General features: G+C 51.6%; 1 protein-coding gene across 1 annotated transcript in view; it reads right to left on the reverse strand.

Moving 5' to 3' along the window:
- Positions 1–25,571, reverse strand: part of CDH22 (cadherin 22) — a 135,162-nt gene that overhangs the window by 33,009 nt on the left and 76,582 nt on the right. The window contains exons 4-7 of the mRNA XM_015148909.3: positions 20,797–20,916; positions 10,094–10,261; positions 6,257–6,450; positions 3,587–3,840 (exon numbers count right to left, since the gene is read on the reverse strand). Coding sequence (XP_015004395.2) covers positions 3,587–3,840; positions 6,257–6,450; positions 10,094–10,261; positions 20,797–20,916 — 736 coding nt within the window. The remainder of the gene's footprint in view (positions 1–3,586; positions 3,841–6,256; positions 6,451–10,093; positions 10,262–20,796; positions 20,917–25,571) is intronic.

Here is a 25,571-nt window from a genome sequence, read left to right on the forward strand (position 1 = left end):
TTCAGCAATTATTCCATTTAACCATTTGCTGTCTGTCTTCCTGCAGGAGAAGGCAAACTCCATGTGGGCAGGGATCGTGTTTTATCATCTCTGCTTCCTCACTGCACAGAACAGTGCCGGGCATAACTCAATGCGAGTTGCTGCCTGAGCCTGTGACCCTGAGAACGCAGGCGCTGCCCCAATGGAACCCTTAGAGCAAGCTGGGCTCTGGCAGCACACATGGCCTGCAAGGACCCCTTCTCTGTCTCCCATAGCCCCTCACTGGCCTCCCGTTTCCATTTTTGTACCCCACAGTCTGGAAGCTCCACCCCAGTTCTGTCCTTGGCTGAGTCATCTTGGTGTCCCCAGGCCTGGCTCAGGGCCTGGCACGGAGGAGGAGCTGGGTAAATGTTTGTGGTGTTAAATTGGACCGGTCTCAAGCTCCTCACTGCCTCCACATCTGAGGAGCCCCAGGGAAGGGGCCGGCAAAGAGAGATGAAAGAAGGTGAGAAGCAGGTTTCAAAGTTGGCCCTTTCAGTGCAGATAAAAGCAGGAGGGAAGGGAGCCAAAGCAGGGAGGAGGGAGAGGACTGAGAGGGGGTGTGGAGAGTGGAATTGGAGAAGAGGGGAGCTGGCAGACGGGAGGACTGACCTGGGGCCAAGGGCTCGCCTCCCGCTCCGTGTTCTTACCCCTCTGGGAAAGCCTGCCGAATCCTCCTCCCCTCCCTGGGCCTCAGCTCCCTGACAAACAGGGGTGACAATGCCCTTCCTGGAGAGGTCTGGGCCCAGGCCAGAGGCCAAGGGGGATGTTCAGAGACTGTGCCACCAGCCCAGGTGGAAGGGAGTAGAGGAGTTCAGAGGCAGTGGCAGGATGGCATTGGCAGTGAGTGTAGTAAAAGCAGCGTGGACATTCTTGGCTTCAGGACAGAGTCTGAGCTCCTCGGCCTGCCTCTGAGGCCCTGTTAGACTTCACTTTTGTGCCTCATCTCCCCCAGCCCCCTATAGCGATCAGGGTCTGCTCTTCTCTAGGCACACCTACCACTCCTCTGCCTGTATACTTCTGCACAAGCTGTTCCTCTGTCTGGAATGTGCCTCTCCTCATATTTACACCGTACCCAGATACCTAGCTCAGGTCAATTCCTGCCTCCTTCAGAAGCCTTCCCAGACCCCTGGGGCTATCTCCCAGTCTGAGAGTCCATGAACAGTTAAGCAGGATAGCATCTGTGTGTCTCACCTAGGGCTGCCATGTAATGTTGCACAGGCTGTGCACTGCACAATCCTGATAGCACCATTCAGACAGACAATGATGGGGACGTTGCCCTCTGGAGTTACACAATGCAGAGGTCCTCAAATAAACTTTCCCTCCCCCTCTCCTCAATGCCCAGCACAGGGCTAGGCTCATAGTCAGCTCAGGGGTCACTCACTGACTAGGTACAGGGGTTTTGGGAATGAGTCAGGGAGCCCCAATGCCTCCTTCCCATCCCTCTCACACTGGCCATCCCCCCAGCCCCTAACCTCCTCCTCTGGATCAGTTTCTTCTACAGCCTTTCCTCCCTCCTCTTCTATTTGAACATCTTCCAACCTAGGCTACTGTCAGAGACTCCCATCACCTGCAGCTCCAAGACCCTTCCAGGGACCCCAGCTGCCCCATCCCTGCTCCGCCTCTGTCTTGCCTGTGGCTGTGTCTATTTCTTCCCTTTTCTGGCTTCCTCTCCAAGGTGCCCTTCTCTATTTACACATTGCCGGGTCAGTCCCTCTTGTCCTCTTTTTATGGGCTTTTCTTTCTCTCCAGTCTCTTCTTCTCATTGTTGGTCTCTCTACATCTCTGTGAGTCTGTTTTTCTGCCTCTTTTCTCAATCATCATTTTTATTTTTTAGTTTATTTTAATTAATTAATTAATTTATTTATTTTGAGACAGAGTTTTGCTCTTGTCGCCCAGGCTGGAGTGCAATGGCGCAATCTTGGCTCACTGCAACCTCTGCCTCCGGGTTCAAGTGATTCTCCTGCCTCAGCCTCCAGAGTAGCTGGGACTACAGGAGTGCGCTACCACACCCTGCTAATTTTGTATTTTTAGTAGAGATGGGGTTTCACCGTGTTGGTCAGGCTGGTCTCAAACTCCTGACCTCATGTGATCCACCCGCCTCAGCCTCCCAAAGTGCTGAGACTACAGGCATGAGCCACCACGCCTGGCCTCTATTTTTACATATCATTAATTCACCACATATTCAGCACTTGTTCACTGAGTACTAAGGCCTGGGCTAGGCCCTGCGGGTACAGCAGTGAACAAATAGACGTAAATCCCTACCCTCAGACAGCTTACCTTTCAGTAGGAGAGACAAACAAGGTAATCAGAAAAGCAGCGTGTCAGATGATGATGAAAGGTAATAAGGAAGCAGCAGAGGAAGACAGGGGATAGGAAGTATCAGGGCTAGGGGTTGGGGTGGAGTTGAAATTTTAGGAAGAGTGGTCAGAGAAGGTCTCACTGAGAAGATGACTTTTGAGCAAAGACCTGGAGGAAGTGAGAGAGCAAACTATGGGGGCTATTAGGGCGAGAACATTCTAGGCCGAGGGATCCGCTGTAGCACAAGCCCAGAGTGCAGGTGAGCTTGGTGTGTTTGCAGGGCTGTGAGGGGGCCAGTGTGGCTGCAGCAGAGTGGACTGGAGAGGAGTGGGAGGTGTGGTCTGAGAGGTTCAGGGAGGCCAGAGCTGTCATTGTCAGGGTTTGGGCTTTTATTCTGAGCCTTGTAGGTATCTTTGGAGGGCTTGGGCAGAGCAGGGCCAGGCTCTGGTTCGCCTTTGAGCAGGATCAGGCTGGCTCCTGCAACAATTCTAGGTTAAAGAGGGGTGAGGACAGAATCAGGGACACCAGTGAGGAGGCAACTGCAATACTCCAGGCGAGAGAAATGGTGGCCTGGACCGAGGTGGTAGCAGCAGAGGTGGTGAGAAGTGGTCAGATTCTGGATGAATTTTTAAGGTAGAGACAGCAGAATTCGCTAATGGATTGAAGGGAGGCATGAGAGAATGAGAGGAGGCAAGGATGTCTCCAACATTTTTGACCTGAACAACTGGAAGGATGGAGCTGTCATTCCCAAGATGGAGATGACGGCAGGCAAACTGGTGTTTGGGTTTTTTATTTCCTTTGGTGGAGAGACCAGGAACCCAGTTCTGAACCTAAGTTTGAGGTGTCTAGCAGAACACCAAGGGAGATGATGAGAGAGAAGTGGGGTGCAGAGAGAAGACTGGGGGAGTCGTGGGCACAGGGATGGCCCAGTCGAGAGACCAGGGAGCCAGTGTGGCTGCAGCCAGCAGCGCGGAGGCCCTGCCAGTGCAGTGCCCGCCTCTGTGTCTGTCCCTCCTCGTTCTCTGCCTCATTGGCCTGGCTCCCCTGCCTCTCTCATTGACTGTTCTCACATCTGCTTCCTTGGCCCTTTCGCTCCGTGCCTGTTTCTCTCCATCCCTGTGCGCCTCTCTCCGCGCCTCCCTCCCCCACGCAGCCCCCTCCTTCGGCCCTCCCCGCCCCAGCCCTCCTCCCCTCTGCCCGCAGTCTGTCTGCGGGGGCGATGGCGGGATAGCAGGCAGCAGGCGTCGGCCCCGGGCGGGGGTCTCACCGGACGGGCCGGTTGGCGGCGTCGGGGTCCCGCGCCGTCACCACGCCGACCAGGGAGCCCACCTGCGCGTCCTCCTGCACCTCCAGGAGGCGGGAGGGTGGCCGGAACTCGGGGGGCTCGTCCACGTCGGTCACGGCCACGCGCACGATCGCCTGGTCGCGGAACGTGCCCAGGTCGGCGAAGCGGGGGTCCACGAACTTGTTGAGGGCCTCCAGGATCACGGTGTGCACGGGCTGGGATTCGAAGTCCAGGCGCTGGGGGAGGGAGCAGAGGGCCGGTTAGTGGGTGGGGTCTGGTGGACACTGAGGCCTTCACGAGGGAGGCCAAGGTCACACGTTGTCTCAGCAGGGGCGGCAGGGATGTTTGGGCTGCATTGCAGAACTGACCCAGACCCACTCGGTGGGTTACAGGTGGAGAAACTGAGGCTCCTCCAGGACAGTCTTGCCTCGGGACACAGCCGCTCCAGGCTACCGCGCTGAGCACCCAAACTTCCTGCCTTCCAGTGCAGTGTTGGCATATTTCATTAGTTTATTTCACCAATGCAAAGCACCTACTGTGTGCCAGTGCTTTAAATATATTAACTCAACTTGACATCAACCCTAAGAGGCTTGTATTCTTATGATCGGATTTTACACATGAGGAAATCCAGGCCCAGAAAGGCTCAGTAACTTGCCGGAGTTACTGAGCAGTGAGTCACTAGCAGAGCCAGGATTCCCTGGTATGCCGGAGTTAGCAACTAATGTGAGTTGAGCCCGATAAGCCGGGCTGCCTTAGAGCTTTCCTCTGAGATCTGGTTAAATCCATGCTGAGCCTGTGCTTCTTATCGGGGGGTGCTAATGGGTGACCCTCTGATGAATGAGCTCCGTGGCTGTGTGTTAGCTCTGGCCTTCTAAAGACACTGCCTATAGCAAAGAGAAATAGCCATGGTGGAGCTGCAGGGACCTCAGTTGCATGGTGGGGGAGCGATCTGATTGGCAAGAGTGACCTTCCAGGAGACCCACAGCAGGTGCCTGCCCTGTGTATGGGGTCCACCCATTGCTCTCAGAATCCCCCACCCCCGACTTCTCCAGCAGCAAAAACATCCCTGTCCTGCCTCCAGCCTGTTGCCTGGGAAATCAGGATGCAGGGAGGCAGGCGGTGGCCTGGCCTAGGAGTGAGCGATGGACTCTGGAGCCAGGCCATCAGTCTGCTCCCTGAGCCATCACTGACTCTGCAGAGACACCCTAGGCGCCACTGCTGGAGCAGGCAGCGGGAGGGGGCCTAAGAGCTGGGGGTGGGGGAGATTAAGCAGCCCAGGGGATGAGAGCAAATGCTGTGCTGGAGTCCCCAGGCTAAGTTTGGAGCCTGATTCTGCCGCTCTGTGAAGCTGGGTTTCTCTGGGCCTCCAATTCTCCATCTGTAAAATGGGCCCATCTAACAGTTAAGGACAAATGGAGATCAAAAGAATGAAAATCACCAGTGCTTAAAAAAGGGAGATTCTAAAGCTGGACCCCCTGGGCCTGTATCCCTACCGAACGATGCTAGATGCATGGTCTTGGGAAAGTTACTGAACTTCTCGGGGCCTCGGTTTCTCATCTATAAAATGAACGATAACAGTATCTCAGAGGGTTGATGAAAGGATCAAATGAGTTAATATGCAGAAAGTAGTTGAAGGGCACCTGGCACGTGGCAAGCACATTATCACAAGTAGTAGCTATTATATTATTATCCTCTGAGAGGGAGTTGAAGGAACTGGGCGTTTTCTGTATCCTCAAGCCCTCAATGCCAGGTAAAGAGCGGGTCATTATGTGCTTGCTGAGTGAAAGAAGGACTGTTGAGGGCAGATATTTCTGGAGGTCCTGGAAGGCAGAGCTCAGGATGATAGGCACAGATTTAAGGAGACCGATGCCAGCTGAATGGGAGGAAGAAGAACTGGACAGTAGCAGAAAGTGAGCATTCTGTCCCTGGAGAGATACAAACAAAGGCCTATGACCACTTTTGGGCTCGTGCAGGGGACTCAGACCTCCCATGGGAGAGTGGGGTTGGAGTGGGTGGTCTTAATGGGCTTTGCAGCCCTGAGTTGCCAAGCCCCTGACCAAGTCCTGGAAGATGGATTTTTGGCTCTTTATTTGAACTCCCTAGGGACTGCTGAGTTTGCAGTTTTAGTTTCTGGTTCCTGGGCCAGCCAGTGGGCAAGGAAGGCTGTTAGACTCAGGAAGGAAAGAGCTTTGGAGTCTCCAGACCTGGGTTCAAATCTCTACTATGTACCTTACAGGTGTCACCTTGGGCAAGCCCCTTGACCTCTCTGAGCCTCTATTTTCTTAGTTGTAAAAATGAGGATAGTGGGAAACTTCAGAGGGAAACACGAAGATTAAAGGGAATGAGGAGTGTGAAGAGCCTGGCAAGGATGTGAAGCACACATCAGAGTGTTTGAGGGTGTGGATTCCCATCTGGATTGAACCCCGGCTCTGACAACCAGCTATGCACCCTCAGACAGGTCACTTCACCTCTGTATGCCTGGTTTGCAAAAGAAGAATGATACCATCAGTGTTTTTCCAGGTTGGTCCTGGGCCTCTAGAGAGAACTAATCCATTGAGTGGAGTGAGATGGGGGTATTTGGCTGCCCAGAGGCCTCCCTGATCCTCCCGCCCCTGAGGTCTGCCTCCCCCATCCCTCCTGAGGCAGCTGCACCTTCTGCACTATGATGATGGCCTCCTGAGTATCGCTGTCTGTGGTGACCTTGAACACATCGCCGCCACTGCCGCTCTCCTCCTTAAGGTGGTAAGTCATGTCCGTGTTCTCTCCCACGTCTGAGTCCTCAGCCTTCACACGTCCCACGGCCGTTCCGATGGGGGCTGACTCCTGGATGCTGAACTGGTACATCTCTGTGGGGAACACGGCCATGAGCAGGGATGAAGGCAGCCCCTACCCCAGCCTCTGCCAGCAGTGGGGGAGGGGACAAGGGGGCCCAGGTGAGCCTCTATGGAGGACAGTGCTTGAAAGGGGCTCTCAGCTTGGCCAAAGTGGGGGCTGGGAGAGGCATGTCCCTTGCAGGAGTTTGGGTGGCAGTGCAAAGGGAGGTTTTAAATTCTGACCTTTGGTTTTATTCACTGGTTGATTTGGGGAAATGCCTGCAGTTCTTTGGGCCTCAGTTTCCCTACCTAGCCAGTGACAGGGACAGAGGAGCACAGTGATAAAGGCTAAGGCTCTGGAGTCCTAGCTGTGTAACCTTGAGCCTCAGTTTCCTCATCTGTAAAATGGAAATAAATAATGATGGTGCCTTCCTAACAGCTGTGTGGTTATGACAACTAACTTAGATGATGACACCTGTAACATGCTTAGTGCAGTGCCTGGCACTTGGTAGCTACTCAAGAAATAGAATAAATTGTGTTAAAATGGTGGGGCTTCATACTGATTTTGCTGTTGATGTTAACGGTAGTTATTCCTTCATTTCAACGTATACATTGAGCACCTATGATGTCCCCAGACATCATGCAATTCTAGGGACTATCGTTACAGCAGCAAATAAAATGGACCAAAATTTCAGCTCTCATGTTGCTTTACTCTTAATAGAAAGGGAAAGACACTAAACAATCACATCAGTGAAACATACGGTATGTCCAATGGTGATAGGTACTTAGGAGAGAGAGAAAGCAGGGAAGGTGCAGGAGTGCTGATGAGGGTGTCACACAGTTCTAAATAGGCTGATGGAGAAAGGCCTCTCACAGAAGATGACATTTCTGCAGAAGTCAGAAGGAGGGGAGGGAGAGAGCCAAGTAGATATTTGGGAAAGAGCTTTCTAGACAGAGGGAGCAGCAGGTGCAAAGGCCCTGAGGTGGGTGCTGTGCCTGGCATGTTGGAAGAATGGCAAGATGGCCATGTGGCTGGAGGGGAGGAGCAGAGGGGAAACCAGAAGGAATGAGATCAGATGGGATGGAGGCTGCCGCCTGCTTTCCAACCAGAGCTGAGGTCGAGGTGAGGATGACTTGCTAAGTGATAGGCCAGCCTAGCTGAAGCAGGGACTGTGGGGATGTGTCTCTTGGGGGCTCCACAGGTCTTGGTAACCCTTGCATGGAGTGGCTGCCTCTGATGCATCCTCATACAGCAGCCGAGGTGGGACACTTTCTGAAACACAAGCTGAACATGCCACTCCCCTGCTTTAATCCATTCCATAGCTCCCCATTGCCCTTGGGATGGAGTTATGCAAGCCCCTTGGCCTGCCCTACAAGACGCTGCCTGGCCCCTGCTGGCTTCTCCAGCTTCATCCTCCAATCCCCACTCTGTCTCTAGCTTCAGCCTTGCTGAAGTTCTTGTGATTCTGCAACTCTGACTCACTCTCTCTCACCTCCAGGCATCCCCTCTCCCTGTCCTCCTCTCTGCCTTTGCCTTCCCAATTCCCGCTCTGCCTTCCAGTCTCACTGAATGTTACCTCCTCCAGGGAATCCTCCCAGACCTCCAGGCTCTGCTCCTGTGCTCCCTTGGCCCCCAAGCGTATCCCATTGTTAGAATTACTACGTTTTTACTCTCATTTTCTGTTTATTCTCTCTCTCGGGTATGAGCTCTTGGAAGAAAGGGACCACATCTCTTATTCATCAGGCATTCCCAGTGCCTGGCAGAATGCCAGGCTGTCGCATAAATGAAATGTGTGAGGGACTAGTGAGTGTATGAATGAAAACCAGCATGAGTTACCAGTAGACACCCACCAGATTAACACAAATCAAAGAACGTGACAGTACCAAGAGTCAGTGAGGATGTGGTACAATGGACATGTGCGTTTCCTCATGGGGGAAAAGAGTTTGGCTTTATTTGGTAAAGTTGAAGATGACTACATCCCATGACCCAGCAATTTCACTCCTCTATATCCATAGAGAACAAGTGCAAATGGGCACCTGGAGACCTGCGGCAACAAGGTTCAAAGCAGTCTCCTTCCCCATAGCCCCAAACTGGAAATAATGCCCGTGTCCACCACCACCAGAATAGACAATTATGGAATACTATACAGCAAAGAAAATGAATAAATTATAGCTACCAGCAACGTAAGTTCATAAACATAATTTTGAGAGGTAAAAAGCAAGACAAAAACACTTTGTATTGTATGATTCATCCCATTTACATAAGATTCAAAAATGGATGAAATTAGACTTCTGTCTGGTGATGCCTACATAGATGAACAGACTCAAAAGATGGCCATCACAAAAGCAGGTGGTGGGTAACTGAAGGGAGGAGTTGGGGAAGAGGCTATGATCAGAAAGGACATATTAGGGCTTCTGGGGTCCCGGCTGGTGGTCACAGGAGTGTTTGCTTTATAATTATTTGTTGAACCGAACATTTATATTTTATGTTCTTTTTGTGTGCTATAGTTCATGATAAGAAAGACAGAAAGAAAAAGAAAGGAAGGAGGAAAGGAAGGACGAGCAGGAAAGCAAACCTTCTGGGGACCCTGGCCTCCTCCTCTCTGCTCTGCCCCACCCCTTCCAGCTCAGAGCTCATTCAAAGCCTGGCACAAATGGGCAGAAGACTGGGTGGGGGTGCGTCCCACCATCCAACCTGTCTGCATGGGCCTTCAGGGGCTGGGGCTGGGCTGGGAGATTGGGCAGTGGGATGATTTCCATACCAGGCTCCCTGGCACCGGGAAGCCGGTTGGTGAGCTCAGCCCACTCCGCTCTCTGTCTGAGCTGAGGCTGTAGGCCGCAATGATGCTGCGCTCTCAGCTAAGGGATTGGATTCCCTTATCTCTCGGGGGGTCAGTCCCCTGTGGCGGGGCCTAATGTGAGAGCAGCAGACCTTAAGTAATGACTCACCCGATAGGAATCAGCCCAGCTCCCCGCGGCATTTAGTCTCTGCCAGCTTTGGTGGCTTCCCTGTCGTGGCTCTCGGCCTGAGCCTGGGACAGAGGGGCTGGCTAGGCTGATAGGGAGCTGGGAGGCTGGGCCGGAGACATCCTCCAATCCCCGCTGTGCCAGCAGAGGCAGAGGGTGGAAAGGCCTCCTAATTCAGAAGCACAGAGTCCCGCTACCCAGGCTCAGAGGAGGAGGGAAATGCCTGTCACTCAGACTTAGTTTTTCTCTGCACAACCTCCATCTGTCTGGGGGCTAAGCAGCCTCTGCCTAGATCCCTGGGCGCCCCCTTTCTCCCCAGTACCTTCCCTTTGCAAGCCTAGGTCAGCGGCATGGGATTGTCTAACAAGTGGCTAGGGGAGTGGGCAGGGGCCAGTGAGGGCTTGGAGGATGGACAGAAGGGTGGATGGGTGGGGCTCCCCCTCTGCCGGAAGCAAGAGGAGGTCTGGGAAGGTGATGGCATGTTACTTGGCTCTGTGGGGCATCGACCAGCCCTGGGGTCTTCCTTAGTAGGAGGCATGGTTGGAGGAGGGCTGGGGGATAGCTGGTGGCTTGGGAGGACAGACAGACAGACAGGGGGAAGCCCTTCTTTTGGTGAGTAGTCTAAAGGGAAGCTGGGGTCGGCAGGTGGCTTGGATGGGCTAACAGACAGACACACAGACGTTCCTTCCTCTGGGAAGGCCTCACTCACTCTGCGGGAAACGGGGAGGGTTGTCATTGACGTCGGTGACTACGATGGTGACGGTAGTGGAGCCTGAGAGGCCACCCAGCTGACCCGCCATGTCTGTGGCCTGGATCACCACCTCGTAGCGCTCCTGGCTCTCGCGGTCAAGGTCAGGCACAGCCGTCCGGATTACACCTGTGGGTGAGTGAGAGTGAGGCCAGGATGCCCCACACCAGCTGCCCACTGATGTGGAGACCCCTGTACAGGTGGGATTCAGACCCCGTGACTCCTGGGGAAATTCAAGTTCAGGAGGAGAGTGGGCCACACAAGGACATCCATGTGGCCACCATGTGGGACAGGGTTCAGCAGCTTCCACACACACACACACACACACACGCTCATACAGTTACAGATACACATGCCCACACAGATATACTCACACATGCTCACACACACAGTCACACAGATAGACTCACACACTTGCTCATACAGATGCAGATACTCACACATACACACATGCTCACACAGATGCACACACATGCTCATATACTCACATACACTCCTGCAGATACATTCACACAGGCTCACACAGAATAACACACACAGGCTTATGCAGATACATTCATAAACTCATACACATTCCTATAGATACACTCACAAACACACACTCATATACCCTACAGATCCAGTCATATGCTCACAGTCACACTCACAGACTCATACAGAATTGCATACAGGCCTATACAGATAACCCACACACTTACCTGCCCGTGCAGAAACGCACACGGGCTCAGATACACTCACACATCCATACAGACACACGTATACTCACACCTGGCCATACAGATGTGTTCTCATAAATAACTCATACTCACATACACACAAACACACAGAGACACTCTCAAATACACACTCAACGATCCACACACACGCATACTCTCAAATACATATCCTCCCACACAAACACACACACACAGACACACTGACATATACACATACACTCTCATACACACTTTAACACATACACACACTGAAATACATATGCTTTTTTTTTCTTTTTCTTTTTTCTTTCCTTTTTTTTTTTTTTTTTTTTTAAACAGACTCTCACTTTGTTGCCCAGGCTGGAGTGCAGTCGTGCGATCTCAGCTCACTGCAACCTCCTTCTGGGTTCAAGCAACTCTCCAGCCTCAGCCTCCTGAGTAGCTGGGACTACAGGCGTGCACCACTATGACCGGCTAATTTTTGTATTTTTAGTAGAGACAGGGTTTTGCCGTGTTGGCCAAGCAGGTCTTGAACTCCTGGCCTCAAGTGATCTGCCTGCCTCGGTCTCCCAAAGTGCTGGGATTACAGGCATAAGCCACTGCACCTGGCCTCAAATACATCCAATTTCAAACACACTTGCTCATACACATTGCACATGCGTTATCTCTCACACAGACACAACACAAAAGCAACAGAATGGACTATTTGGTTTACTAAAAAGAGGACTGCAAGCTAGAACCTGCCACTGTGTGACTCCCCTGGGCAACTAATCCCACTTTTGGGGCCTCAGTTTCCCCACTTGACATTCTATGCATGAACCAGGTCTGCGTCAGTAACGCACAGCCCAGAGCCAGGCATGGAGCAGCAGCTTGGCGGGTGTGAACTGGACTCATGTCCACACTCATGTACACTCACTATGCTGTCACACTCACTTGTATACACACATGCAATGTAGTTCACACATTTGTAGAGTATGGGCATAAGAACACATACAAAGTCCCTTACACACGTGCACACTCATAGCTACCGTCACACACTCTTATTCACACCCTCCTCCCACAACCAAATTATCCCCCAGCCCTAGAGGCCCACCGCCACCCTCTCCAGGCCCTAGATCCTCTGTCCAGGCATCAGCTAATCGCTGAGCAGACAGTCTTCCAAGATGCTATTGGAAGCGGGGAGGGGAGCAGGCGTGGGGGTGACCACAAGATTAATTCTGCTGTGGGGAAGACTGGGCTTCTTGTGTCCCTGCCGGTAGAAGCGACAAAGGTAGGGCGGGGGAGTCGATGAGACATTCAGAGCCTGTCCCACCACCCACTCCAACCTGCCGAGCACAGGTGGTGACAGGTGGTGCCTGGAGCCTGTGTGCCAGGTGGAGTCATGCACCAGCAGCCCCATGCTGCGCCCCATAAAACCCAAGCTCCGACACCTGACGTCCCCCAACAGTCCCCAGATTCCCATACAGGCAACAGAATGGAAGGAGAGGCTGTAGTGTGTGTGTGTATGTGTTTGTGTGTGTATTTCTGCGTGTACCTGTGGTAGGGTAGCCAGAGGTGGGGCGCCTAAGGGGTGGTCCCACTTTCATGGGATCACATGCAGATATGGAATGGGTATTCTGTCTAATCAAGGGTCACACAAACCCTCTATCAGTGGCCTTCTCAACTCCTCAGTAGACCCCCCCCGACCCCTTCTCTGCCACCATTGGTCTTCCCAGGAACAGGGGAGTCTTGGCAGTGGATTGCCTTGGGATAAATTCCAGATCTGCCATTTCTTTGGTCATGTGATTTTGAGCAAATCCTTTCACCTCTTTGAACCTCAGTGTCCTTATCTGTAGAATGGGACAACCACCATACTGACTTAAACAACAGGATTTCTCAAACTTGGCACTGCAGACATTTTGGGCAGAATAATTCTCTGTAGTGTGTGTGTGTGTGTGTGTGTGTGTGTGTGTGACCTGCACGTTGTAGGATATGTAGTAGCATCCTTGGCCTCCCACCACTAAATGCCAGCAGCACTAACTGTTGCCTTAGTTCCAAAACTGTCTCCAGACATTGTCAAATGGATCCTGGGGCAAGACTGGTTGAGAACCACTCGTACAGGATTTCATCTCATGAGAATTACATGTAATAAAAATTATTATTATTATTATTCTAAGCACCTTAGGTGAATTGCCTCATTTAATCCTCTCAATATTCATATGTGGAAGGTGCTGTGATTATACCCATTTTATAGATGAGGAGACAGAGGCATGGAGAGGCTAAGTACCTTGTTGAAGGTCACACGTGTAGAAAGTGCATAGCCAGGACACTGAGGCTTTGCAGCCCTGGACAGCAGGGGCTGTACAGGGAAGGTGGAGTGTATCATATTCTCCACCCCGGGGTGTTGGAAAGAGAGAACAGAAGGCACACAGAGGGGAGGAAGAGAGCGAAGGTGATGGACAGGGAAGAGGAGAGAGGGAAGAAAAGGAGTCCCAGGGAAAGAGAGGCAGGGAGAAACCTAGTGAGAGGCAGGAGGAAAGAGACAAAGAAAAGGGAAGAAAGGAAGGTAGGGGAGGGGAACAGAGAGAGAGGGAGGCTGAAAGAGACAGAAAGAGAGAAGGGAAGATGGGGGGGTAGATAAACCAGAGAGAAAGTCAGAGATACCCAGAAAAAGACAGTAAGAGAGAAACAGAGACCTGGAGAGAAACAAAGAGGAAGAGAAAGAAAGGAGGGAAGAAAAATGGGCAAAGAACAACTAAGAGAGCGGGAGCAGACATACAGAAAACTGAGAGGGAGATGCAGGAAGGGTGAAGAAAGATGGTGGGGGGTGGGGAGGGGAGGGCAGGTAGGCTTACAGTGCAGCAGCTGCCAGGCCAGGGAGCAGGGGGTCCCAGGTGGAAAGGTGGAGAGGGAGTGACTTTAGCTGAGCACCTGCTGTGTGCTAAGCTTTGTGCTGGTCACTTGCCATCAGGACCTCAGTGAATGTAGAGGATTCATGGTAGGATCTGGGGTCACTGTGCATCTATGGGCTTGGGCACCAAAGGCTCAGTGTCCCAGATCTGAGCAGGGGTTGGAGCAGGGGTCCGGCTCCACTTCTGTGAGTGAGAGAGGCTCCATGTGGCTGCCCTCTTTGCTGTCCCTGTCACTTCCAGCTCCTGAGGAACTGGGGACACAACACTCTTCTCACTTGGAAACTGGTCCTGAAGCCTTATAGCGTGTAGGATTCAGGTGCCATCTCTGGGTGTGTGTGAGTTGGGTCCCCAGAGGCCACACTGCCCCTGGGCCTTGTTCTCGGGATCCAGGGAACAGGGTCGGTTGCTATGGTGACAGTGCCCAGTGAACCACACCTTCCGGTATCCATGCCCTTGGGTCATTCCCTCCCACATTGACTCTGGCCAATGGGACATCAGCAAGTGTGCGCTGGCCAATAGGACATCAGCAAGTGCGACAAAAGCAGAGGTTTGATAAGCCCCCGTATGCTGCGGCTTGTCCTCTTGGAATCCTGAGACCACTGTACTGTGAAGAAGCCCAGGATAAAAGGCCACATGGAGAGGGAGGCCTAGTCATGCCAGCTGTCCCAGCGAAGTCGCTCCCAGCGACCCGACAGCTGACTGTTGCTGCATGAGTGACCCCAGCAAAAGAACTGCCGAGCTGACACACCAAATTGTGACAAATAATACATTATTGTTGCTTTAAGCTACCACGCTTTGGAGGTGGGGTTTTTTCTTTTTTTACGTAGCTCTAGATGACTGGTACAGAAATCCAGTTGGCTGGGCCATTCCTCTGCTGATTTTGTCTGGGCTCACTCACACAGCTGAGCCTAAACCGGAGGAGCAGCTGACTGGAAGGTCCAAGATGGCTCATTTACATGTCTGGCAGTTGGTCTTGGCTGTCGGTGGGGACACATTGGTTCTTTCATCCTCCAGTAGGCTGGCTTCCTTACATAGCAGTCTCAGGACTGTGTTCCAGGACACTAAAAGTGAAAGCTGCAAGGTCTCTTAAGGCCTAATGTCAGAATTTGCATAACATGACTTCTGCCACATTCTATTGGCCAAAGTAGTCCCAGGTGAACCCAGGTTCAAAGGGTGGGGAAACAGACTCCACCTCTTGCCTGGAACAGTGGCAAAGTCACATTACTAAGAGGCCGTGTGCAGGGCAGGGAGGAATTGATAACATATTTTCCTATCTACTATGTTCTACTCCACTCTCTTCCTCCTGATGCTGGGAGAAGCACGGTGGAGACTATTGCCCTCTGAAAGATCTAGGGGTACAAAAATTCCAAATCAGTCCATGAAGTTGCTCTTGAAGCCTTCCAGCTCTTTGACTTCATCCATTCACTCATTCATTTGTTACAGTCTTGCTGAGGGCCTACTACACATGCCAGGGCTGCACAGAATCAGATAGGCTGCAGTGTGAAAAGGAGGACTCTGGGGCCAGACAGCTATAGGCTCAAGTCTTCTTTCCACCATTTACATGCTAGCTGACCATGGGCGAGTTCCTGGGCCTCTCTGAGACTCTGTTTCCTCCTATGTAAAATGGGGACACGCACCTGGTAGGGCTGTTGAGAGTACTGAGTGAGAGGAAGCTTCCAGCAGCAGGCCTCACATTTTGGAGATGCCTTGCTGATCTCTTTCCTCAAGTTCTGGATTGGATACCTCCATAAGTAAGTTTCACAGAGGCAGAGATCCATGCTGGTCTTGTTCGTCTCGTATCTATAGGGCCTGGCACTCAGCAAGTGCTCAAACGACATTTTGACTGGCTGACTCCCAGTGCCCCTCCACTGCCCCTCTCACAACCTGGGTGTCACTATCTATTTGCTTCTCTGCTAGAGCAGAAGCTCCGTGAAGGCAGAAACCAGGTCTAGTTCCTTATCCTGACCCCAGGATCTGGCATTTAGAAGGTGCTCAACAAATGTTAGTTTCATTTCCTCCCTGTAAAATGGACGACTCTGGCTCAGTTGAGAATTTTCAGCAGAGATCTTGAAATCTCACAGAATATTTCTATTCCTGCTGGGGTGGTGGTGGGCGGGGGCTGGTAATTATAACCTGGCCTCAGCTCCCGCAGCCTTGTCTTCACCCATCGTCCCCAGTTCCAGCTGTTGTCCTGGCCACCCCTGCCGTCCCCTCCAAATGCTGCAAAAGGGGCCCTGGAGCCCATGTGATGCCTCATTAGCCCGCAAATGCCATCCCTGTTGGCCCTGTGGGGGGCCTGCTGGCAGGCCTGGCCTTTAAAACACACAAGTTAATTCCTCCTCTGGCATTGGGGCCTCGCGGCGCCCCGCCTCCTCCCTTCCCTCACACCTTCCTCCCAGGCCCCGTTCCGGCTCTGCTCCCTGCTATCTGCACAGCGAGAACAGACTGTACCTCGCAGCAGCTGCTATATATAGACCCGCATCAGCGGAATATTCCTGGCTGGGGAAATGGAGCTGGGGCTGGGAATGGCACCAGGGCAGCTCTTGCCGTGGGGCTGTGGGCAAGGGGAGGCAAAACCTGGTTCTTCCTGGGACGTGCCAGAAAGGACCCTTTCAGACTGAAGAGTTGAGGGACTCTGGAGCAGGGACCCCATTTGAACTTCTTCACCTGCCTTGCCTGCTCCTCACTTTCTGACCTCTTGGGAACTGTTCCTGCTCCCCCAGGCCCTGTGGCCTCCCAGTTGTCACCATCTTCTGGGCCCTCTGCAGTGGGGGATGCTGTTTCTTAGAAATTGGCTGTCCTTCTCACTCTCATGTCCTCCCCACTCTCTGATCCTTCATCTGCCCAGCCTTGCCACCTCCCAAGACTCAGTCTTGGTCCTTCTCTTATTTCTATGTTCTTTCTTCCCCCTATCTCCCCAAGGTTTATCAACCCCAAGGTCCCCACTTCCTCAGGCTGAATGCATGAAGCCTTCCTCATCACCATCACTATCCTTTTGTGTCAGGGCTCAGGCTGAGCACTTTATACACTTCCTGTTCCTTTGGCCTGCATTGTTGGTCTCCAGGAATCTGCATGGCTCATACCTTCACTGCACTTGGTCTCTGCCCCAAGGTCACTTCCCCAGAAAGGCCTGTTGTGATTTCTTTCTCTCTTTCTCTCTTTTTCCTTCCTTCCTTCCTTCCTTCCTTCCTTCCTTCCTTCCTTCCTTCCTTCCTTCCTTCCTTCCTTCCTTCCTTCCTTCCTTCCTTTCTTTCTTTCTTTCTTTCTTTCTTTCTTTCTTTCTTTCTTTCTTTCTTTCTTTCTTTCTTTCTTTCTTTCTTTCCTTCCTTCCTTCCTTCCTTCCTTCCTTCTCTCTCTCTCTCTCTCTTTCTTTCTTTCTTTCTGTCTTCTTTTTTTCTTTCTCTTTCCTTTCTTTTTGAGATGGAGTCTTGCTCTGTCACTCAGGCTGGAGTGCAATGGCACTATCTCAGCTCACTGCAACCTCTGCCTCCTGGGTTCGGGCAATTCTCCTGCCTCAACCTCCCCAGTAGCTGGGATTACAGGCACATGCCACCAAGCCCGGCTAATTTTTGTATTTTAGTAGAGATAGGGTTTCACCATGTTGACTAGGCTGGTGTCGAACTCCTGACCTCAAGTGATCCACCTGCTTTGGCCTCCCAAAGTGTTGGGATTACAGGCATGAGCCACGGTGCCCGGCTGTGATGTCTTAATCTAAGTCCTTCCTCTACATTAGGTTTTGCCCTCACACTCGTCACTGCTTTACATTATGTTACATGTGTACATGCTCATTTTCTATATTCTCTACTTCAATAAAAGTTCCATGAATGCAGAGCCTTAGATTTGCCTACTACTGCATTCCTAGTGCCTAGAACAGAACCAGGCACATAATAGGCACTCAATAAATAATTGTTGAATGAATGAGTGAACTGTCCCATTGAATTCTCACAACCATCACATGAGATGGGTATGACTCTCCCCTGTGCACATGGGGAAACTGAAGCTTTAAGAGCCCCAACCATTCTTGGAGCTCCACACCTGTATTTCACATGGCCTACTAGAAGTTCTAGGTGTTTCTTTCCCTGTTTTCTCTCATCTTAAAGCCAATATGGTTAAAGCTGAATTATTTAGCTCTGCCTCAGATTCCAGGGCATATTCACTCATTCCTCTGCTCTAGTAGCTTTCTTAATTTACACTCCTCCTGTTTCTGTTGGTGGTACCCCTTGCCTAGATGAATAAATCCTACTACGTGGAAAGAAACTCTGCCTCCTCCCTCAACCTAGTCCTGCAGATTCGTGTTGGCCCCAAAGGTTTGTCCTTTGCAGGATCTTACTGCCACCCCCATTCTCTCTTCTTGGCATCTCAATCAATCCTCCTACGAATTCTTCATCATCCCTGGCCTCCTAGCTAGACAGGTAGGTTAAGGAGTCTTGAGCGAGTGTCAAGAAAGGGCACAGGCTTTTGGTTTTTGCCCTTTGGGACTCTATGCTGGGCATCCTAGGCTCTAGGGCCTCCCTGCCTCCAATTCCTGCCTCTGAGCCAAGCTCTGTAGCAGCAGCCCAAGGGATCTTGTTAAAATGAAAACCAGAGCATGTCATTTCCTTGCTTAGAAGTCATCAATGAACCTGCACTGTCGGTGACGAGGAGGGGAAACTGGCACTCTCACACGTGACTCACGGGAGTGTCGTCTGGTACATTTCGGCATTATCTATCGAGATTCCAAATGCATATGCCCTTTGACCCAGCTTCTCCACTTCCTGAAAATTATCCTGCAGATATACTCACACAAGCACAAAATGATGTATGTGTGAGGTTATTCACTGTAGCATTGTTCGTTGTAGCAAAAGATTGGAAACAGCATAAGTGTCCACCGGTAGGGGACTGGTGAAATAAATTTTAGTGTATCCATAACACCCATTAAATAAGAGAATGAGGAAGCTCTTTATGTACTGATATGGAATAATCTTCAAGATGTATCGTCAAGTGAAAAAGGCAAGCCGTGTGTATAGTATGTTTATAGCTACCATTCATGTAAAAAAATAAAACAAATACATGTACTTTATTTTCTTGTACATGTACAGAATAGCTCTGGAAGATGCATGAGAAAATTACATTGGCTGCCTTGGGGATACAGACTGGGTGTCTGGGGGACTGGATGGGGTGAAGAATTGCTACTAAATGCCTGTTTGGACTTTTTGAATTTTGAACCTTGAGATGTATTATCTATTAAACATGACAATATTTTCGAGTGAATGAGTCTAAGATCTCATAGGATATATACACCAAGTGGCTACCTTTGGGGCTGCAATTACTGGGGATAGAGTGGGAAGCACTTTCTTTTTCTTTCTTTTTAGCATTTCTTTAATGTTTGAATGTTTTCTAAAATGTATTACTTTTGTGGGGAGAAAAAAAAATAACGAAGATACTTTGTGTGAGAGAATACAATTATAACTGTGCTTATGGATTGGAATCCTCTCCCTTCTCCCCCAGACAAAAGAAACACACAAAGAAAAACCCAAAACCCAAATCCATCAACTCCCCCCAACCCTACTTCCCAACTTTGTCCTTAGAATGAAATGCAAGCTCCTTAGTCTGGCTCGTACCAGCACAGCCAGGCCCCTGCCACCCTCTCGATGTCACCTCTCAACAAACCTGATTGCCCAAGCATGAGCTGCTTACAATTCCCCTCATGCCTCCAAGCTGTTCTGCTTCTCCCAACTTTGGCCTGCACCATACCCTCTACCTGGAATGCCCTTCTCTGAAATCTTGCTCTGGCAACACTTTCTTCCTCCTCCTCCTCCTCCTCCTCTACCCGGAATGCCCTTCTCTGAAATCTTGCTCTGGCAACACCTTCCTCCTCCTCCTCCTCCTCCTCCTTCTTGACAGGATCTTGCTCTGTTGCTCAGGCTGGAGTGTGATGGTGCCATCATAGCTCATTGCAGCATCGACCTCCTGGGCTCAGGCAATCATTCCACCTCAGCCTCCTGAGTAGCTGGGACTACAGGCACCTGTCACTATGCCTAGCTAATTTTTTCTTTTTGTAGAGATGGGGTCTTCTCTGTGTTACCCAGGCTGGTCTCAAACTCCTGAACTCAAGCAATCCTTCCACCTTGGCCTCCCAAAGTCTTGGGATCACAGGGGTGAGCCACTGCACCCCGCAGACACTTTCTTATCCTTTTTAGATTGCTGCTACTGCATCCAAGAAGTCTTGCATCCAAATCCCCACATATCTGCCTGTCCTCCTGCCCCACAGGGCTGTGAGCCTCACAATGGCATTTGATAAACATTCTGTGCTGTCTGACATCTCATTCCCTGCCTTCACCCAAGCCAGGCCCCTCCTATCCCAGAAGCAGTCAGAGCACCCTGCCGGAATCAGCAGCCACTCCCAGCTGTGTGACCTCAAGTGAGTCACTTCACCTCTCTGGTCTTCAGTCTTCTCATCCTGTCCTCCTCACACTCCCCCAAGGCTTCTCAGAGATTAGTCAGGTTCTAATGTCACAGTGAGTGAAGTGGGGGACAGCGGGTGGCCGTGCTGCACCATCGTTTGATGGTGTTGGGGGGATAAGCAAGAAAGAAGCCACTCTTCCTTAAAGGTCTCTGTGTCTTAAACACCCTTCCTTAAAGATGCCTGTGTTTTTCCATCAGGTCCTTAACAACTGCCACGGGGGCAGAGCTCTCAAAACTGCTGAAACCAGCCGTCCTCCCTCCCCCAAACTACACTTGTGACCCCGGAAGAGCTCACACGCCTGCTTCAACTTAGCTCCAAGGACAAGCCACTTAGTTCGGACCTTTGAGGTCCTTTTAGGGCCTCACAGCACCCACAGCGGCTGCCTCCTGCCTTTCTGTTGCTCTTCCAGTTTTGGAAGAACCCCCCCATCCCATTCCTTTTCTGTTCCTCAGTCCTTCCCTCTTCCCGCCTGGCTGCCCCTCCCTCTCTGCGACCCTGGACTCCTGCTGTGCACAGGGTGCCCTCTGTGCTCTCCTCACAGCTGCTGGGACAGAAGGCTCAGAGCAGACGTCTGGGATGGTCCTCGCCCCGCCCCGCCCCTGACCCCGCCTCTGGCCCCGCCCCGCCCCTCACCGGTCTTGGGGTCCACGGTGAAGTGGTGCTCGCCGTCCAGCATGCTGTACACCAGCCGAGCGCTGCTGCCGTACGTGGGGTCATCCGCATCCGAGGCCATCACCTGCATCACCGACGTGCCTGGGCCCGGGGGACCAAGCGAGACAGGGGTCATCTGGGGCTGCCGAGCTCGTTCCCCCACTTCGCCTCACCCCAGGGAAGCTGGGAGGGGAGACCTGCGGGAGGCCATCGAAGACAGCCCCTCACGGTCCCCATCCCCACTCTGAGCCCCAACCCTCTTCCTGTTTTGAGACCTTTTTAGTGGCGCAAATGTGACCATGGAGTCAGATCTGGATTCAAGTCCCCTTGGGGTGGTTCCCAGCTGTAGGACTCTGGCAACGAAAGACAGCCTCTCTGAGTCTGTTACCTCTTCAGCAAAGCCAGTTGAATCCTAGTGCTTGGTTCATTAGGTTGAGGGGAAGAATTCTAAACTCCCAGCACAGAGCAGTTCAGAGAAGTTTCTCAATATGCCAACAATCATTATTGCCAGTTACAGTCATCACAGTCAGTTGGAGCCAGGATTGGAAACCAGGACCTGACTCCCAATGCAGGGGCCGTTCTACCCACTCCAGCTCCTACTGATTCTTCAAGGGACTTCTGCCTCCTCTCCCTGCATCATGGCGGTAGGGGACAGCCCAGAGGGACAGACCAGTTCATCGGGGGTCAGAGGCCTGTGTCTCTTGGCCCCTGGCAGGAGAGGGCAGTACCCAGCCTTCCCTTTGGAAAGTGGTTGGCTGCGGGCCCTGGTGCCCTCCTCGCCCCTCCCCCTGGGTGCCCAGACGGCCCACCCACAGACACACACACTTCTCCTCATGCTCTGCACGTAGACTGCTGGGTAGAGTATAAATTGGATAAAAGTCCATCAAACAGCAGCAATTAAGTTATTGATTTTCGACGCTGCCTCATTAAACTGGGAGCTTCTTTCGGTCCGTCCCAGAGATGGCTCTAATTTGACATCATGTTCAATTTGACGAAAGCAGGGCTTGGGACGTGAGGCTAGACCAAGTGGGGGTGGGGGTAAGGGTGGGGGAGGGTCAGGTGGAGGGGCCAACAAAGCCATTGAGTCCATCCAAACCTTTCCAGAAAGAAGAGGGTGAGGTGGAAGACTCAAGAGTGAGTCTTGGGGGTTCAGGATATGACCCGAAGGGGAGGAGATGGAGACCCCACCTCAGGGAGATGCCCTCTGCTGGGTGCCTGCCGGTGGGGCCAGGCAGGCCCCTCCTGGGGCTGGGCTGGGCTCCCTGGGCCAGGAGGCCTGCATGCTGGGAGGTGAGGCCAGTTCACTGCCTGGTTAATGAGTGAGAATCTGGAAGTGCTACTGCAGCAATTCTGCTAAGCCCAGCCTGCCGCCCGCCTCTCCCGCCTCCAGCCTGGGGCCCTCTATCATTCCAGACAGACACATGTATTTATTTTTCACTCTTTTGCATTTCTCATTTCCCTCTCCAGGTTCCCCCTCCCAGCCACAGTCTCCTAAAACGTCCCTGCAATGCGCCTGTCTCTTTGGCCACTCCAGCTCCATGTCAACCATGTCAGAGTTACCCAGAGAAGCTGAGGAAGAGGGGCGGGCAAGTCCCTTCCCTCTGGATGCTGGTGCCCAGGGGTCTCCTACTCAGAGAGGACACAGCCCCAGGTGCCTCTTGCTGGTACAGAGAAAAGGGAAAGGAATTATGTCCTATTGAGCACTCATGACACACTGGCTTCACCAGCCACTTAAATCCATCATCTCTAATCCTCATAGTATCTCAGAGATGCAGAGTGGGTCCCCCCACCTAATATTATAAAGGAGGAATCAAGTCAGACAGGGGAAAAGATTTCACTGAAGGCACAGAGTAAGGAAGTGGTGGCATTTGAACCCGGGACTCTGGGATGCCAAGTCCCTTCTAGGAAGCAGTGTCAGCACAAGTATAGTGACTTTGGGGACAGTGGTCTGGTGCACTGAGTCACAACCAGCGATGGCACTGCCACTTATTAGAAGTTTGACCTTGGATCTATCATGAACCCATTTGTGCTTCAATCTCCTCATTTTGTGAAATGAGGGTGGTAGTATTACAAATCTCCTGAGATCATTTTGAGAATTCAGTTTCCACGTCCAGCACCGAGGACAGTGCCTGGACCATGCCAAGAGCCCAATAAGTGCAGGTTACTGTTGTCATCTCAAGAGGCACAGCACGCCAGTACACAATGGCACAATTATGACTCCCTCACAGTGGTGCTGAAATGGGAGAAGATACGTAAAGCATCAGGCTCATGGTGGGTGCACAATAACTAGTGGCTGTTGTAATTGTTATGAGAGAGGGTCTCCCTGTCACTCCCCCCGCATGTCCCTCCCACTCCCTGGGCAAAGCACAATGCAGGGCTGAGTGACTCCCCAGAGACATGGCTGAGCTCTCTCTCTCCCTGGCTGCATCTCAGAGACTCCCGAGGGGATGATGGAATCATTTCCCCAATCCAGGATTCTTTATTGCAGCCATTACAGTTAATGCCGACACGTGGGAATGGTAAAGGGTCAGTGATTCACCACTGGTTTCCCAGGCCCCAGGGGAATGGCTTCCTTGGGCAACACACGCCCTCCCACCTTCTTTAGAAGTCAGCAGCTCCCCAGAATTGGCCGACAAAAGGGTGCCAGGCTTGTAGCTACTGTGGGACCACTTCGAGGGGGGGTTCTACAGGTTCAGCAGTTTATATTTCACAGTGCCCCATCATGTCCATTCTCTCCTGCAGACTTCACACCAGCTCTGTGACATAGATGCAGTGGTTTGTTGGTGAGTCAGCTCTGAGGGGTGAAGGGGTGGGGAGGAGTGCCCTGCTTTGTAATGTTTGCTGATTTCCATGGTGTAAATATTCTCACCATGGCCCAGTTTCAAGCTACCAACATGATATCAACTGGCCCACAAAACTCCTGAAAATCAAAGTGTGGCTCTCATGAGCTGGTATGAGCTGACTCCAGCACACCCCTGCCCCGTTCCTATTTCACAGCTGAGGAGACTGCTATGCACAGTGAAGGGTGCAAACATGAATTAATAATGAAATCCATTATGAATTATGTATCGTTATTCAATAACTGATAAAGATAGTTTCCATTTATTAAATAACAACTTTGTACTAGATACTATGATATAAGCCCTTTTTGTATGTGATAGAATTTACAAAACAAGGCCTTCAGATAAGCTTTTAATATTTTCACTTTAAAGAGGAGGAAATGGAGGCTGAGTGAAGTTAAGTAATGAACCTCTTAGTGTTTCCATTTCCTCATTAGTGAGACGGGTAAGAATACTACTAAACTCGTGGATCACTGTGAGAACTCAGATTTCTATGCTCAGCACCAAGGACAGTACCTTGACAAGTTCACCTGGTGCAGAAGAGCGGCAGGTTTCAAACCCACGTGGATCTGATGTCAAAGCCCACATATATCCTGCCTTAGAGGTAGGAGGAGGGACTGCTTGGAGTAGAAGTAGATAGGTGGGAGAGAGAGAGAGGGAAGACTCAGACACAGGAGCAGGGGAGGGAAGAGGAGGGGAAGGACAGGAACTGGGTTTAGATTCTCCCTCCCCTACAGCTGGTTCAAGCCCTGACTTCCAGAAGTAGAGCTGGGACTGGTTGACGGGAGCGGGCTGCTGTCCGTGGTGCTGCCGCCCAGTCCTTCTGCTAAGTGGTGGTTAGGGGCCTAGGTCCAGGCTGGAATGGGAAGGGTTGCCCAACTGATTCTTGGCTAAACAGGATCTCAGGGCCCATGGATCCATGTGGAATGTTATATATGGAAAGGCTGGTCCTTGAAGGGCACAGAAACTGAGCTTCTCAACTTGGCAGCACATTAGAATCTCTTGAGAACTTTAAATAACATTGATGCAGAGCCCCATCCCTGACCAAGTAAATAGGACTCTTGGGGAGGAGCGCAGGCAAAGGTATTTTCACAATCTCCAGAGTGCATCTAAAGTGCCTCTCGGTCTAAAAACTGATGCCCTAAACCCAACCCCTCACTGAACTGATGAGGAAACTGAGTCACAGAGGGGCTCAATGACTTCCCCAGGGACACATCATTAGTAAGCAGTAGGGAAAGATTCAAACTCAGGTCTGCCTAGCCAGCATGCTGCCCTCCTGGACTAATTGAGCCTGTTCTGAGACTGACACCTGGAAGGAAGCAGGTACGATGATGTTGCCACCAAGTCATCAGAGCTCTTTCCAGCTGAAGTCAGCATGAGAAGTCGGACACTCTTTAGAGGAGATGCCCCTCACATCTCCATGGAGACTGGGTGGGCTTTGGCATCACAGAGTCCTGGTTTCAAGTCCCACCACTTCCTCACTCTACACCGTCAGTCAGATCTTTTACCTTTTCTGATCCATTTCCTCACCTGTAACATTAAGGGGTGCCCATTCTGAGTCTCTGAGCTGCTATGAGGACTAGAGATGATGGATTTAAGGACCCAGTGTGTCATGGGTGCCTAACAGAAGTTCATTCCTTTCCCTTCTCTCCATATTATCAGAAGGCACCTGGCGCTGTGCCTCCCTGAGTAGGAGACCCCTGGACACCAGCATCAGGAGGGAGGGGGCTTGCCTACTCCTCATCTCTGGGTTGTTCTGACTTGGTTTGTTGTGGAACAAGAATTGGAATGTGTGTCCTGGATCCCAGGCCAGAATTCTTTCTTTTCTTATCCCTTAGTCCTTGCTATCTGTGAGGTGCAGTTGAGGCTCCAGACTCAAGCTCCAGAGCCCCCAGGAGGAGCCCTCCAGCTGGTTCT

The sequence above is a fragment of the Macaca mulatta genome, chromosome 10 (assembly GCF_049350105.2).
Source record: "Macaca mulatta isolate MMU2019108-1 chromosome 10, T2T-MMU8v2.0, whole genome shotgun sequence".
In the NCBI taxonomy this organism is placed as follows: domain Eukaryota; kingdom Metazoa; phylum Chordata; class Mammalia; order Primates; family Cercopithecidae; genus Macaca; species Macaca mulatta.